General features: G+C 37.3%; 1 protein-coding gene across 3 annotated transcripts in view; it reads left to right on the top strand.

Annotated features, from left to right (window-relative positions):
- LOC107664174 (retinoic acid receptor gamma-A-like) overlaps nt 1-17862 on the top strand; it is a 61843-nt gene that overhangs the window by 21342 nt on the left and 22639 nt on the right. Inside the window, exon 1 of one of the 3 annotated variants that reach the window (XM_016454642.1) lies at nt 15049-15351. The exons of the other annotated variants lie outside the window; for them this stretch is intronic. Within the exon in view, the coding sequence (XP_016310128.1) occupies nt 15207-15351 (145 nt within the window). The 5' untranslated portion in view covers nt 15049-15206. Of the gene's footprint in view, nt 1-15048; nt 15352-17862 lie in introns of those variants that run through there. 3 annotated transcript variants of the gene reach the window in all.

Genomic DNA, 17862 nt, shown 5'->3' on the forward strand with positions numbered 1-17862 from the left:
TTTAATTAGTTTTTTTTTTTTTTTTTTCATTTTCATAATTTTAGTAATTTTGTTGTGTATTTTTGTCATTTTTATATCATGTATATATATATTTTTTATAATTTTTTATATTATTTTTGTTCAGTTAAAGTTTATTTTATTTAAACTTTTTATGGTCTTAGCTTTAGTTGTTTTTTTAGTTTTAGTTAACTATAATATTCCTGCATTGCTTTGCAGAATATACCATTTTTTCCCTTTCCAGTCTTTGTCATGTTAATAATTATGTGTATTGCTGGGCCTGTGCAGTTGTTCAGGGTCAGGGTCAGGTATCTGGTTGGTGTCAGGTGAAACCAGCCTAATTACAAAGGGCTTCCTTGAGATTGATTAGTTGACTAGTCATTCAGAAATGGTTTTTTTTTTTTTTGCATGTTTTTTTTTTAGCATGTAACACAGAGGTTTCTCTGTCCTACTCGAGGCTTTTGCGGGGTAAAACGTTCACCTGTGGAGCTCCGCTGTTGCTTTGACACTGAGTATGTAAAGCAGCTGTGCACGTGGGGCCACCGGTCACTGTGTGTGAGGCTCCGCGTGTGAGTCATACTTGCCGGCGTGCAGAAGCCGTTATCAGTTGATCCCTGTCATTATCGGTGCTCTTCAAAAAAAAACAGTTGGAAGCCCATTACCAGCACTTACCGTGTGATAGCATCTCAACTGAGCCCTCAAATGCTCCTGAAACCTTTTACCAATCAGGGGAGGAGGCCTCGCTTCAAGCCGCCAAGAGGGATGTTTTGAAAGGCTGCTTGGTCATTTCCTTTAACCAGATGGAGACCGTGTGGCTCTAATCTAATAGTCCTGCTAGGGCCGTGCACGGTCCAGCTGTCTCTCTCGTGCTCTCGCCGCACATATCAATGATATTAGTTCCCTTTTGGCTTGCGAGCTCGAGTTTTTATTGTTGTGACTGGGGCCAAGCTGTTGTATGAAGGCATTTGTATTGTATAAAACAGAACAGCAGGCTTGTTCCAGCTTGTCATCGAGAGAAAGGCAAACATTTTGTTGTTCGCTGCCCCCACAGGAATGAATCAGTACAGTCACACACTTTCACACAGTAAATGCATAAATATGTGCAGCCTACTTACTGCAGTCTAAAAGTGCTTTTGTGCAGGCTTATATCATTGAGACCATATCTGGTGATGTATTTGCGTAATGCAAACGAGTTTAAAAGCTCTGGGAGATGTTAGATTGAAACATCATATGACGAGGACTGATTTTAGGGCTGCGCAATATAAATCAAATAAATAATTGAGATTATGATTCCGACTGCAGTAAATAGTGATGTGATGATTGCAGCATTCCATGTTTTTTTTTTTTGTGACCTGATTTTGCAGAGTTTGAGCATTTTAAACAGTCACAGATGCTTTGAGTAATTGAATGCAGAGACGTTTAAATTTATATATAAGCCTTGATTAACCATTTTTAAAATCTGATTAACAAATGAATGTTTTATGTTTTACTTCTTTTTGTTTTAGGACCAAAGTGAGATGCATTGAATGTTGTGCAACTCACTTGCAATATACAGGGGTCAACATCTGAAGTGGATCAAAAAAGTTCATCAAAGTTGTCCTAAGACAAGAATGCATTTTGGTTTTAGGTTTTAGGACATCTTTAATGAAAGGTCTTGATCCACTTCAAATGTTGACTGCTGTAGATGGTATAACAACCAATACACACTGCAATAAAACAAGGTGTGGATACTGTAACGGGGCTGACGAGACGTGAGACGTGTGGATCCATCTGCAGGCTTTATTAAAGAGAAGTGGTAAACAGGCAGGGTCAAACAATGGCAAACAGGTATATGGCGGGCAAAACACAAGAATAGTCCCAGGGCTAGCGTAGGTCACCGATCGGCAGACAGAATCACAGGGGCGAGACGAGAGGGAAAAATCCAGAAAAACAGGCAAAGATCAGAAACCGCGAAAACAGGCAAGGCAAGGCAAAAACAAGGAAAACTCAGAGACTCGGAAAGGGGTACGGGCTAAACAATACTCAGCAGAGAAAGGTGGTTAGAGTGGGTGTTATATAGTGAGTGAGGTGATTAGAAACAGCTGTGTGCAATGAGTGCAATCAGTGCAGTGTGCAAATCGTGCAAAGAATGATGGGATATGTAGTCCGGGGTGCTATGCAACAGTTTGTGTTGTGCGAGAGTCAATGTAATGGAAAGGGTGACCTCTGGTGGTGAATAAACGGAAGTCCATGGACCGAATTCGTGACAGATACAGTGTAAATTAGAGGTTTATTTTACAGTAGCTTTGTTTATTACATGATCACATTGCTGGCTTTTTGTGTTTTGATTTTTATGCTGCTAAGAGGATTTAAACAGCAAAAGATTAAAAAAGAGTACTTCTTTTTAAAAGAGAATTAATTATTTTTTTTTAAATAATTTAACAAATTAAATAAGTAATTTTCAACAAATTATATTAATTGTGTAATTGTCAGTAAATGAATATGTTAATAAATTAATAAATGATTACAATCCCCAGTAAAAAAGTAATATATTTAAAATAAATTTATTTCATACTAAGTATAGTTCAAATCTATTACCATATTTACTGATATTTAGCTTGAGAATTACTTATAAAATAATTATATTTAAACTTTATTTGAAGTAATACTACCTAAAATGTGTTTTAAAATCATTATTGATGAGGATTGTGTGATCTTTGAATAATATCAGTCTTTAAAAGGGATTTTTAGTATTTAAAGTGTACCTGAAGTATACTTCCAATAGTTCCACTTTAGCTGGACTTCAGCACTACTTCCACACAATTAAATTGCATTAAGCACAAAATTAGTTGTTCCAATTTAGCAGACTTTAATTATACCAGTTTAGTATACTAAAAGTACAATTGCAGGGGTTTTTTATTAAATACATAAATATGTAAAACAAAATTGTATACTTAGCATGAAATAAATGTATTTCAAAAACATTTTAGTATATTTATTTTTCACTAGAGATGTCATGGGAAATACTTAAAAATTATGATTTGTACAAAGTGATCAAACATCAAATAAAGGATCACTGAAAGGGAAATATGTTTTTAAAAGAGGAAAATAACAGGTCTGTGTCATTAAAAGGCCAAGGCACAAGCACTACTTTATATCTGATTATTTCTTTACAGAAACATTTTCCCGTCAAAGTGTTGGTTTCCCTTCGCAGCTGCCATGAGTTTGTGCACAAGATGGATCAAATTGAAATGAGAGCAATGCATGTGTCTGAACACTTGTCCATTTCCTCCGAGATTCCACCATCTTTCATCTCCACCTCTGCTTTCCTGCCAGGTTCCTCTCCGTTCCGTCACTCATCACCAGCAGCACTTACTTCTACTGTAAACAGTCAGAGTTTGAGACCTTCTGGTGGATGAATCCGTTATCTACGGATCGTAATATTCTTATTGTGCATTTTCCAATATGTTGTTTTTGTTGTTTGATGGTTTGACTTCTAAAGTCTGGAAGCAGATGAACTTGGCCAGTGATCAACATCAAATGCTATTCGAGAACACATTATACTTTCTTAATATGGCATACTTTCTGATTGAAACAAAATAGCTTCAGAAGTGGAAAAAATGTAGGCCAGGACTTGATTTTATCCAGTGGGAGCTGACTGGATCATGAACAGTGGGCGTTTTGTACCAGAATGGAGCCAGAAGTGAATACAAGTTTGCAGTTGATTGTGTACAGTTACTCCCCTTCTTAAACACAAATGACACACTTACGTTTGAGGAAGGTCAAGGTCACCTACAAGAGCATCTCAATGTATCCCAATTGTACCATTTCTTTTTCAAATCTAGTCTTTATTGGTTGTTATAATTAACTGTAAAAATAATATTGTTAATGAGTATTTTTGTCTTGTTTTCCAGTTCAAATATGTAAAAATATAAAAATAACCGATTTTATCTTGAATATAAGTGTATTTTCACATACCGATCTGGCAGATTGTTCACTTGTGTTTATACACTTATACTTTTATGCTTAAAGGGGTCCTATTATGCTCTTTTACAAAGTCTTGATTTTGTTACACCGGACAAGAAGCGCAGCGTCGCGTCGCGCCACATCTTTAAAATTCAAATACATTATTTTCTATGAGTGTAGGCACACCGGCGGTGCCATTCGGCGTCTGTCCGCGCCGCCCAGCTACGTCGTGTTATACTTGTAAGAATTATTCTATACTTGTAAGAATTATTCTAGACATGCCGAAAATTTGACGCTACAGCACAGCAACTCTTCTTCTTAGTTTTTTCTGATGCACTAACTCTGCAGCAGCACTTCTTCTTCGTCGTCTCGTCTGATGCACTCACTCAACCAAGTGTTCTAACCACAACCTCGCCCCTCCCCACCCCAACCATTCGAATTTCTGAAGGCGGGAATTATTTTTAATGATATTCTAATGAGCCGCTTTGTGATATCACAAAGCCTGGAAAACAAACACTGTAGTCCAAACGAGCCATTTGTTGTAGTTCTTGAAAAGGGATTTTTTAAAAACGAAATATCTCCCTTTGGAGTTTGAGACTAAAATTAAAAAAGTGAAAAAGCATAATAGGACCCCTTTAAAATCTGCCAGTGCAGTAAGACAAAATACCTTTAAATTAAAGATTTATTTTCTAAAAACAAGTCTTAATATTTTATACAGTGTTAAAAAAGACTAAATTAATTTAAGAAGGATTTTTTATTACATTAACAGTAACTTGCCATAAAATTACTGTTTTAAATATTAAGTGGAAAAGCGTTGGTGAACAAACAATTATCATTCTAATATGCTGATTTATTATCAGTGTTGAAATTGTTGTGCTGCTTAATATTTTTTGGAACCTTTGATTCTTTGAAGGAAAAAAGTTAAAAAGAACAGCGTTTATTCAAAATAGAAATCTTTTCTAACACTATAGGTCTTTACTATCACTTTTTTTTCTCCATTTAACACATCCTTGCTGAATAAAAGTATTAATTTCTTTAAAATAAGAAAGAAAGAATTTACTGACCCAAATTCTTGAATAGTAGTGTATATTGTAACACAAAAATCTTCCACCAAACAATGTAGTTCCTCAGAATCAGTTGTGGTTGCAACAAAGTGGTTGCCAAATTGCAATAATATTTCACAAAATTACATTTTTTTCTGTATTTTTAAACATAATGATACAGCCTCATATGAGCATAAGAAACTTCTTTAAAAAACATAAAAAAAATCTTACTGATCCCAAACTTTTGAACAGCAGTGTATATATGACGGTTTACACTGATGCATTGTTCACAACTAGACCGGAACGTGCATTAAGGAAGTAAATAGAAGTTTCATTTCATGTTTACAGAGCGCTCCAGTGCTTTGCTGGCCATCATTGATAGAGGATTGTTCTGCTGTTTATTCTCTAGTATGCTGTCTGTATTGCTGTAATCACATATGCAATGCTGGGCCCTTTGTGTATATGGGAATTCATAAAGTCTTTGTTAATATTTTGGCCACAAGCGACTCCCACACTTGTCTGTTTTTCAGAGAGTTGGCGTAACCGCAGTCCGAGTGGGAGACAGAGTCAGGAGTGGCCTCGCTCTGCCAGGTCATTAAGAGCTCAGTTTGGGAATTTTGCAAATTGTTCACAAATGGAATCTCAGCTCGACTGACTCAATCCCTAAAATCCAGTGGATTACTTCCCTCCCCTCTGCTACCTTCTGTACTCCTCCACTCCTATGTGGATTTCCTTCCTTGATCCCACCGTTCCAGGCAGACAGACTATAACGGAGGTGAGAGACGGTGTGTCAGGATGAGGTAGAGCGTGTGAGCGAGCACTGAAAGGTAAAGAGTGCACTGGCATGTTAGCATGATGACAGATGAAGATAAAGAGCGTTGAGAGGGGGCGGAGCTTCACTGTTTGCAACAGGCAAGACTGGGCACGTGCAGTATGAGGATTCTGCCATGGCGACTAGAAATGGGAGGGGCTTCCTAGTGGATGTCAAAAGGGGCGTGGCCTCAAAGTGAAGGGGAGGAGTGGGTAACTTTTTGCCAGTCAAGATCATAACTACAAAACATGTGGTTTCCAGTTTTGAATACCTCGTGTCAAAAGTCACGAGAATACTAAAGAAGCATGAATACTGGCATGCCGAGAGAGAGAATGAAACGGCGGGGGGTGAGAGAGAGAAAAAGGAACAGAGATAGAGCGAAGGCTTGTCTGAGAGATGGCCAAGTTTGATAAGTTGGTGAAAAGTTTTACTGTTTCTTTTTTATGCGGTGCAGAACACGAGGAGGCCGAGTGAGGACTGGAACAGGCCTGTCTTCTAGCTCTGTTTTCCCCTCTGGTCTAGTCTTCAAGTGACACTTCCAGACTCTCGGGGAGATGTATTGTGTGTACGAGTAAGATGTCAGGATAAGATTACATGTCTCCTCAGAGCCAAACATGTGTACGATGTTGCTCGAGGTGGACGCCATGATGAATGTCCAAGCGATGGCGCAGGGATGGGAGTTTTGGAACTGATGCAGTGTTGGTGAAGATTCTTTAAACCTCAAGTGGCTTATGATTTTAAAGTAGTTACATTTCAAATCAATGCATCATTTTTTGAAGCCATTAATTTACATGAAACGTGAATAAAATGATTTATTAGAAATCGCGTTTTCTAACTATGTGATTAATCCTTATCTATGTATATAAATATGTATATAGATTTCTAATCATTTTAGTTGTTTGCTTATTTTATTTACAATTTTAATTTAGTAAACTATTAAAATACTTTAGTAAAATACTTTTTTTTTTTCTTTTTTTTTTCTTTTTTTTGCAAAATTAGAAATTCTATTTGATTTAATAGTTATTTGAATAGTTTTGGAACTATTATTTATTTTTATTTAGTAAATGTATTTATTTTTAACCAAAGTTTATTTAGTAAAATATTTGTACTTTTTTTTTTTTTTTTTTTTTTAATTTTTTTTTTATTTTTTTTTTTTTTTTATTTATTGATTTTTTTGCACATTCATTGTACATGCATACTGTAAATATTCAGCATTTTATTTTTTTATTTATGTACTTTTCAAATTATTTGACAAAATACACATTTTATTTTATTTAATAGTTATTTTAATGGTTTTGGAACTTATTTATTATTTAATTCATGTGTTTATTATTAACAACATTTTTTAACAAAATAATTAACTAAATTAATTTATTACATTTTTTTTTATATTTTGATGTATTTGTTTTATTTTATTTATGTTTATTAATTATTTTACAAAATTACAAATCGTTATTTTGCAAATTTTGAAAATAATATTTATTTTCATTCATTTAATTTTTAACAAAATTCTGAACTATTGTGATTTTATTTGATTATTTATTATTATTATTATTATTATTATTATTATTATTATTATCACACACCCATGCAGTTTCTTCAGGAATGTCAATTTTAGTGTTTGGCTTTTAAATGTCTTTTGATTATTATTATTATTATTATTATTATTATTATTATTATTACTGTTGTTTATTTATGAATTTTGAAGCTATTATCACATTACTGACAATGTAGTTATGTTAGTAACTTGGCTAATTTTACCTAATTGTTTCTCTGAACTGGTGTTCAGTTACAGTTGCAGTTCATATGTCGGGAAATCTGGAATGTGTCAATGTGTTTAAACATGCATACTTTTGGGTAGAATGTGCTGTTGAGTTCAAGCGTTGTAGACTGTTTAGTGTGTGCGTTTCATGACTCAAAATGTGTGTTTGAATGGTATGTGTATGTGTGTCAACATTTGAGTGTTCCATGAGGGAACTACAAGGACTAGTTGTGGTAATCTGAGGTCTGTGCACACAGACGGAGCTGAAATGAAGTGGTGTTCTGTGTCTCTGTCATCACCGGCAATCTGTCTGGACATATCCACGCACACAGAAACACATGACTCTCTGTTGCTTACACTCTGCACAAACTTCCTGAGCTGTATAACATGGTGCACAGATCGAAAAACTAGCAGAATAGGCAATGCATGCTCAATCAATCCTTCCTATAAACATTTCAGGCCCCAGGGGAAATTTTCTTGTTCAGAGGTTGCTCTTTCATAGCTCAGGAGACATAATGGAGTTTCATTTAAAAGGCAGTTCAGCCAAAAATGAATATTCTGTCATCATTTACTTATTCCAAACCTATTTGATTTCTTCTGTGAAACACAAAAAATATACTTTAAATTGTAATATTGGTTTAAAAGACATTTCATATTCAGTATATGACTGATTAGACTGCACTGACACTAACAAAACATGAACTAAACTGAGTAGGCCTATTCTGTAGAGCTGCTTTATAGTTAAACTGAACTGAAATCAAATTAAGTGGTGAAATAATTTTCACTCAGAAATTGCTATTGACATTGACATTTTGAAGACTGAAATAGTATTTTCTATATGGTGAAACATAGAAACATATTCTAGTAATTTTTATTTACAACTTTGAAAAATAATGTTTTACCGTGTGAGTTTGTTTCATAACTAATGAACGTTGCATTATTCACACTGTCAGTAAACTATAGGCTACTCAATCAAAATTTCTGCTAAATTGAGCAGAAAAATAACGTTACTGTCTTTTTAAAGCTGAAATTGTATTCGTTTCATAATTTAAGAAATTTGCAACATTAATACTGTTATTTTCTTGTATATTACTGGGAAGCTGCTTTGAAGCAATCTGTATTTTATAAAGCGCTATATAAATACATCTAACTTGGCTTGATTTGAAAGTCAGACCCCATTTACTTTCATTGTATGGACAAAAATAACATTTTTGATACATTTTCTTTTTTTTATTTCCGTCATGTTTCAAGTAATACAGGTTTGGAATGACATAAGGGTGAGTAAATGTTGACAGAATTTGTATTTTTGGATGAGCTATATCCCTGTTCCAGATGTCTTACTTCAGAAATACAAAGGTTTTTTTCTCAGAATAAAAATCTGAGAAGTAGGCGGTTTAGAAAAAAATGGTCTTCATTTGCCATCCATTTAATCTCATGGCTGTCTAGGAGAAGCAGTTGAGATATTAAAGAGATCTTCTTTGTGATTGTTTTCATTCCTTTGAGGCCACACACAGGCAAACCAGTCCTGGCTAATATCTCTAATGCGTTGTGTCTGCTATCTGAGGTCCACATCAGTGAGTCATGCGGCAGTTAATCCTGATTCTGAAGCTCGGTGACTGGAAGCCTTACATCGGCTCATCTGGTGCGGCTCGTCTAGCCTGGAAAGCAGAGATCACAAGGAGCCAGCTAAGTGAGATGGATTTCCAGCAGTTCTGGGTCTGTTTGTCATCGGAGTTTTGTCACATGACAGGAAGGAGGGAATAGTGAGAGAGCGAACGAGCGAGAGAGAAAAGTATGGAAGAGCCAGGCCTTTAAGACAGAGTGAAAACAAAACTGTCTTTAAAGATGTTCCTCTGGGTTGTTTAAAAACTGTTGCAGGGTTAGACGAGTATAAGTTTGAAAACAGAAGGAAAACGAGGGAGTGAAGCAGAGGTGGTGGAGAGTGATGGAGAATAGCTTGAGCTCCAGAGAGAGAGAAAGAGAGCAGGATAAGTTGGGGGAAAGTTAGTGGCCCAGTGGGGATTTCTTCTGGAGTTCAACCTCCTTGGCTGGGGAAGGGAAGGAGGCAGGGGGAGGAACTTGGGTCAGCACTATGAAGTTGGATTAAATGTCCAAGTCAACTTTTTTTTCCACCCTCAGACTACACGAAACAGTTTCTAACAAAAGATTTTCAGCAGGAGAGAAGAAATTGCAGAGTTAGAGCAGTTTCTGTCTCTGAATGACAATATGCAGGCACTTTTATCCATGAAGGAAAAAACAATCCATTTATCACACAGGAGCCAACCATATAAGCTGTACCGCAATATCAGATTTCAATAGCAAGAGTGTAGCTATGGAAAAAGTTGAGAACGGAGATGACAGAGAGTGAAAGAAAAGTCTATGGTCCTCAGGATAATTGTATATATATCTACATAAAAATGCTCAAACTCATTGTTTTTGGTCAATGCTTTATGCTTTAAATTCCTCTTGAAACTAGTATAGTTTACCCAACAAAGCAGAAAAAAGTTCATTATCAGTATTTTTTGTTTAAATACAAAATATGTAAACATCCTTAAAACAAGATTAGTTCACTTGAGAAGCAACACTATCAATATCAATTAAATCTATTTTTAGAAGTTACAGTGGTGTGAAAAAGTGTTGGCCCCCTTCCTGATTTCTTTTTTTTTTGCATGTTTGTCACACTTGTTTCAGATCATCAAACAAATTTAAATATTAGTAAAAGATAACACAAGTGAACACAACATGCAGTTTTTAAATGAAGGTTTTTATTATTAAGGGAAAACAAAATCCAAAACTGCATGGCCCTGTGTGAAAAAGTGTTTGCCCCCTAAACCTAATAACTGGTTGGGCCACCCTTAGCAGCAACAACTGCAATCAAGCGTTTGCCATAACTTGCAATGAGTTTGTTACAGCGCTGTGGAGGAATTTTGGTCCACTCATCTATGCAGAATTGTTGTAATTCAGCCACATTGGAGGGTTTTCGAGCATGAACCGCCTTTTTAAGGTCATGCCACAGCATCTCAATAGGATTCAGGTCAGGACTTTGACTAGGCCACTCCAAAGTCTTCATTTTGTTTTTCTTCAGCCATTCAGAGGTGGACTTGCTGGTGTGTTTTGGATCATTGTCCTGCTGCAGAACCCAAGTTCGCTTCAGCTTGAGGTCACGAACAGATGGCCGGACATTCTCCTTCAGGATTTTTTGGTAAACAGCAGAATTCATGGTTCCATTTATCACAGCAAGTCTTCCAGGTCCTGAAGCAGCAAAACAGCCCCAGACCATCACACTACCACCACCATATTTTACTGTTGGTATGATGTTCTTTTTCTGAAATGCAGTGTTACGAGTCCCAAAGCTTTAGAAATGGCTTTATAACCTTTTCCAGACTGATAGATCTCAATTACTTTCTTTCTCATTTGTTTCTGAATTTCTTTGGATCTCGGCATGATGTCTAGCTTTTGAGGATCTTTTGGTCTACTTCACTTTGTCAGGCAGGTCCTATATAAGAGATTTCTTGATTGCGAACAGGTGTGGCAGTAATCAGGCCTGGGTGTGGCTAGAGAAATTGAACTCAGGTGTGATAAACCACAGTTTTAACAGGGGGGCAAACACTTCTTCACACAGGGCCATGTAGTTTTGGATTTTGTTTTCCCTTAATAATAAAAACCTTCATTTAAAAACTGCATGTTGTGTTTACTTGTGTTATCTTTGACTAATATTTAAATTTGTTTGATGATCTGAAACATTAAAGTGTGACAAACATGCAAAAAAATAAGAAATCATGAAGGGGGCCAACACTTTTTCACACCACTGTATATCTTAAGCTATTTTGAATATTTATTTAATATTCATATTCAAAACATTTTTAAATTAAAAAAGATTTTGATTTTTTTTTTTTTAAAGAAGTTAATACTTGTACTCAGCAAGGACACATTGCATTGATCAAAAGTGACTGTAAAGACATTTATAATGTTACAAAAGTTCTTTTGAACTTTCGATTCATCAAAGAATCCTGAAAAAATGCATCGCAATTTCCACAAAAATAATAAGCAGCACAAATGCTTTCAACATTGATAATAATAAAAAAATGTTTCTTGAGCACAAAATCAGCATATTAGAATGATTTCTGAATAATCATGTAACTTTTAAGAAAGAAGTGATGGCTGCTGAGAATTCAACTTTGCCATCACAGGAATAAATTACATTTAAAAATATATATTTTTTTTATTGTAATGAGATAAATGATATGTTTGGTGAGCATAAGAGACGTCTTTCAAAAACATTTAAAAAATCCTACTGACCTCAAACTTTTGAACAGTAACATTTTTTTTTAGAAAATAAATGTTTTAAAGCATAAACCTCAAGAAATCGTGTTAGATTTATGCATAAGATAATGTTAATGGTGTAAAAAAGACAACTTCTAAAGTTTAAATATCTTGGACATTTATACATATCAAGTAAACTGGTCCTTTTTAAGTATTTTTTAGATATTTTACTCCAAGTTTTGCTCCGTCTTAAAAATACTTCACAGCTTCCTCCTTCCACCATTGTACTTTTTGATCTGTTTCTTTGTTTGTTCTTTTGTCACCCTCAGCCTTTATGACACAACAATTACATGAAGAACCTCAGTGTTAAAATTGATGTACTTTACTGTCTGCTCAAACAAAAGGGCCATTAAAGTGTCCTACTCTCTCTCTCTCTCTCTCTCTCTCTCTCTCTCTCTCTCTCTCTCTCTCTCTCCCCCACTTATACTCTCCCCCACTCATATTCTCCTCTCTCTCTCCCCTGCTCTCTCTCTCACTCTTTCTTCCTGTCTCTGTCTATGAGGGTCGCCTAAAGAAAATAAATGAGAACCATAACAAAGTCAAGAGCCACAAGATCAATAAACAGCCTAATGAATACCATTCTCAGCGCATGCCCCGACGTGCTCGGAGAAGGACTCTTTGTTTCTTTGTAAGTGTGAAAAAGCAAAGGGGGTTTGGGAAAATGAAAAGCAGAACGCCGCAGAGTGGGAGATTGTGAGTGTATTTGGAAGGAAGTGCAGTATGTGTTTATGGAGAGCCTGACCAGCAGCGCAGATTGACAGGAAATGGTGTCTTTTCTTAGGCGGCCGGTCCGTACCACTACCAGCGGGACGACAGGGGTCGGGAGGGGGGTGAAGATGGATGAGGCAAGGCCGAGACGCAGGCACCTCTGTTGCTCCTGACATTGTGTTCAGCTGTTTGCTTGACTTGAACCCTGGTGGCTCTGTCCACTCCCCAGCTGTTCACTCATTGAAAGCCATTGGCACTGACACTGGCAGAGCTATTTATTTCATTGGGTTATTTTGGGGGGGTCATAGTACTGATTGCCTGTGTGTGGCGGAGGTATATGTGGCTTATTAGGTGTAGGGGGGCTAATTTGTGACAACTAAGGTTGTGAGGGTTACTGGCAAGAACTTGTTGAATCGACTGGTAGTCTCTGAGCTGCTTGTTACTTGATCTAGTACTTGTACTCCAAACCCAGTGGTAATGGTTTTGAAAACCTGAAAAAATTCTGAGAATTCTCATTTCCAGACCTGGAAAAGTTTTGGAAATGATTAAAACCATAAAAGGGGAAATACATGTTTCTTGTTGTGCTCTGCTCTGAGGTATTGTCTCAGCTGGATATTGCCACAAACCACCATATAACATTAGTTTCTCTTATTAGCAAACAAATGGCATCAATATGTATAATCGCTTACTTCTATTGATGCTGAATCTTGGTATTTGACATACAAATGGAAATCTATTGCAGCAATCTCTATGAGATGATTTTGACCAGCTTGAAAGGTCATGCAAAAAAGGTCATTAGTCAAAATAGTGTGGGAGCCCTCAATAGATGCCATACGCAATTATACTTGAATGAAATCAAGGCTGTGATGAACAGAAGTACATTTATTTAATAGGTTGTACTGAATGGTAAAGTAAATTATTTAAATATATTTCATATTATATATATCAAATATAATATTTGAAAAAATATATATTGATTATTATTATTATTAATTCTATAAATTTTAAATTATAAATTGATTTATTTATTTGCTTATTTGTTTGTTTATTCATTAATTCATTCATTTTTATTTATAAAGAGGCTGTAAGGAATAGAAATACATTTTATTTGATAGACTTTACTGTGACACATCTAAATGTATTTTTAATCACAAAATATTAAAGTTATTTGAAAAAAAAAAATATATATAATCTCATTTTTAAAATATTACTATTATTTTTTGTTTACTTGTTTATTCATTTATTTATCTGTTTTTTGGTCAGGAAAGGAAATCAGCTAGGGTTGTTTGGCAAAAAGTCATACAGTCGTCTGGTAATCTCTAAATTTGCTGTTGTGCTGCTAAACCGGTAGACTATTGTCAGGGTAGACATCATATTTCATTATTTGCAAATGATAATGAGGCTGTGAGAGATAGATGTACAGTCCATTCAAGGTCCTAGGTCATATCCAGGCACACATTTAGAAGCTGAGCAGAACTCTGTAGAGAGCTCATTAGAATTTCTCATTAGAATTACCAATTAGAATCGGGTTGCATGCTTGTTTAATAAATATTTGACTAATTTGATAATGCTGTCAAGTCCATAGATTCCCTCTGGGCCTGGTCATGTCTAATTCCCACAACCATGTTTCCCAGTTTTTTTTATCCTCTGAATATATATTAAAAAGTACACATTTTTGTACTTGGTCAGGTAAGCAAGCGTCTTCAGCGTACACATCAGTCTTCCATTTAACCGACTGTATGCTTCTACCCCTCACAGCCTAATTTTCACACGTCAAATTAAATGCGCCATCCACTGACTGTAGTCCACGGGAAAGGACTCAAATTCATCATGTCTTGGTCACAATGTGAAGACAAGCCCTGACATTCCTTCCCAAGTTCATCTTCCTGTTGGTCTCCTGCTTGGCGTCCTCTAGCGCATGGATTCTCCCCACGCAACTGAATAAAGTTCCTCTTTTAAAAGCTTCTATGAGGGCCAGAGGGGGCTTTGAATATTCGCCACATACTTAATGAGCTAGAGACAGCAGCGGCCATCAGTCATTTACTCTGTTTTTGTGGAGACAAAGGCGAGAATTTTGCCCTGGCATCTGCTGCTTGCACAATGCTCTCCCTCTCTCTCTCTTTTGCTCGCTCGCTCTGGACTTTAATGTGGTTATGATTAGAGACGGGGCTGAGGGACGGGTTCGGGGGGGGTGTCTCATATGTACTGCAAGGGAAAAAGGGGGAGGTGCGCAAAGCGAGAGAGCATGTTTGTGTGCAGTGCATGCTGAAATATGAATCCCAAAAGAGACAAAAAAGGCCAGAGAGAATCAAATAAAAGTTTGTCCTCTAACCAGATCAGAGCTGGCAATGCAAACACACAAACACACACTGTGGCCCCTCCCTGTGGCCCTCTCTCTCTCTCTCTCTCTCTCTCTCTCTCTCTCTCTCTCTCTCTCTCTCTCTCTCTCTTTCGAGGAAACGCTTACAAGAGCAAAACCAGCGGGATCAGGCAGCACGTATATCCTGACTAGAGGAATTCCAGCAGGGGATTTAGCGCTGTCGTAGCTGCTGGTGTCGTTATTGTTTTTTTTGGTGACGCAAGGCGTTCGGAGGCAGGTGGCCGACGGGGACGCAGCATGTTCAACTGTATGGAGGCTCTGGGCATGGGTCCCCGCCAACTCTACGATGTCACCAACCGGGGTGCATGCATGCTTCGGAAGGCGAGCCCCTTCTATGCAGGACTGGACCCTTTTGCTTGGACGGGGACAGCCAGTGTACGCTGTAAGTGCCTTTTCTTATTCTTTTAAAGGGGCTTCACATTGACTACAGGACGCTCGGTGCCAAACGAACCACTCAAGCTGCATTCATCAAGCTGTGTTTGTGTGTTTTAGAGATGCTGTTTGAGTCGATCGGTTTCCACGATTGTCACGAGCAGAGTCTGGTTTCACCGATGGTGTGGATAACCTGATTTTTGACCTTGTCGGATGATGAAAAGTTAAACAGAAAGAAGTAATGCGAGAGGGAGAGATGAAAGAAAGTGCATTTGAGAAAGAGAGGGAGAGAGAGAGAAGTGGGTGGGGGGGGAACCTGACACTGTGCTATAATTTCAGTCATGCAGATTGCATTTGTCTTCTTCACTTCACAATTGTGCCTGACAGCTCTGGTATCCCAGCATGCCTGACCACGGCTCGGCCCACACAACAGCATCAAACAAGCGTAAAAGTGAAAAAACGAGAGGGACATTACTCAAGTATGTGTCACTGATGAAACTGGAATTGGAAAACGGATTGGGTGATTAGACTCTGACAGGAAGCCAAATTGCAAATGGCATTAAATAAATAGTAAAGAATTAGCGTAAATACACTGAGTGGAAAGTTCACTAAGAGCTAGAAGACCTGGACCGCTCTTCGATTTTCCCCCTTTTTCATTCTCTGTCTCTGTTTCAACCATTTTATTTTTCCTTCCTCTGTTCCAGACCTTAGACAGCCTTTGGCTTTAAAAACAATCATGCTTTATGATAGACAAAACTCAGGTTAATTTTCTTAAGGGATCCGTCTGAACTTGATGAGAGAACTGAGAAAAAAACCTCAAATGTCCCCTTTGGTAAACATCCCTGTTACCCTTTTCCCAAAATGCACGGCGCTCTTGCTGTTTTCCATTTGTATTTATTGAAGCTTCTGCTTTTTGTTCCTCCTTCTCAGCCTCTGAGGGCGACTCATCTGTCTTCATTAATCGTGAAAGACACCAACGTTTCAGTGGCTGTCAGCCACACTGGGTTCTCTTTAATGAAGACAGATGCCCTGTCTGAGCTCAACCCGGAGGGGAGGGGAGGGAGGGAGGTCCATAATGCTTCTTCTCCTTGGCCAGGGCCCTGATGATAACAAGATGAAATCTGTTTATTTAATCAGTCATATCTCACCAACGCTACACAAGCACACGATCAGGGCCCATGTTGGAAAACGAGTCCTCCGATTGCACCGCCGCTTCTTCTCGAATTCTGTTTCTTCCTTGTTCCAGGAAAAAGCGGAGATCGAGAGGCAGTCGGACAGATCCCGCTGCCCTCGGGGAAGAACAGGAGCGGTGTACTGTTACAAGCCACCATGCCCAGTAACCTCTGTAAAGAAGACCGGCCTATCCGACCACAGGATACACACAGTTGTTGCTCTTCATTGTCCTCTTAGACCAGTTTAATCAGTGTTTAGGCCAGTATTTCATTAGGGGCAGGCCAGCTGCAATGCATTGTGGGTAAATTTGTCTCACTGTCTCTTACAGTTTCAGCTTTTTTGTGTCTTTATTTGATTAGAGAGCAGCAGAGAGAGGGGGTGGGGACACATTGCAGGCCAAGACTCGAACCTGCGTCAGCAACATTAACACCATGACTTAACGTATCTGGGAGATTTTGGCATTTTTTATTTAGTAATCTGTAGTAAGGAAGTTTCCTTCTCATAAAAATAGTTTTTCTGCATCTGGTACTTTTTGTTTTTACAGTTTGTTGAATTTTAGCCCACAAGTGCCTTTTCTTGGCTCTAGGCAAAGTAATGTCTGTTTTTGCCTGATGTCCTCATAAACTCTATAAATATTCTGGATTAAATTGAACAAAAGTTTCAGTAAAGGCTTGTTAAAAAATTGTGTTTCAAATAAATGCTTTTCTTTTGAACTTTATATTCAGCAAGAATCCTGAAAAGAAGTAATCACAGTTTCCATAAAAATATTAAGCAGCATAACTGATTTGAAAAATTCTTCAACAAATAAATGTTTTTTGAGCACCAAATGTTTTCTAAAGGCTCATGTGACACTTAAGACTGGAGTAATGGCTGTTGAGAATTCAGCTTTTCCATCACAGGAATAAATTGCATTTTTTTTAAATATTAATATAGAAAACAGTTTCACAATTTCACAATATTACTCTATTGAATGTTTGAACGTCTTGTGTGTTTTTGACGTGCTAAATGTACATTTGTGGATTACATTTAGATGTTTTGCTTTTATTTTCACCACGTGATTAAAATGTACCCGTTTTTTGGTTTGTTGTGGCTTGCCCTACACCATTAACAAAACCCCCTGCTGCCTGTTAGAGGTGAAGAGCAAGAGAATCACAGCCCACTGTCAGTGTGGCCAGTCTTTCCTGTTTTTATGTGCAGCAGTTCGAGACCTTTGCAGTTTTTTTAAATTCAATGTCAGAGGTTATGGAGAGGCTTTGCACGGGCCAATGTCAGCTCTCGTGACTATGTGAGCTGCTCTTGTTCCATCCCTGAAAGGGAAGAGAGCTGAAAGAGCTTTTTTATTGAGCAA

The sequence above is a fragment of the Sinocyclocheilus anshuiensis genome, unplaced genomic scaffold (genome assembly GCF_001515605.1).
Source record: "Sinocyclocheilus anshuiensis isolate Anshui unplaced genomic scaffold, SAMN03320099.WGS_v1.1 scaffold67, whole genome shotgun sequence".
NCBI classification, from domain to species: Eukaryota; Metazoa; Chordata; class Actinopteri; order Cypriniformes; family Cyprinidae; genus Sinocyclocheilus; species Sinocyclocheilus anshuiensis.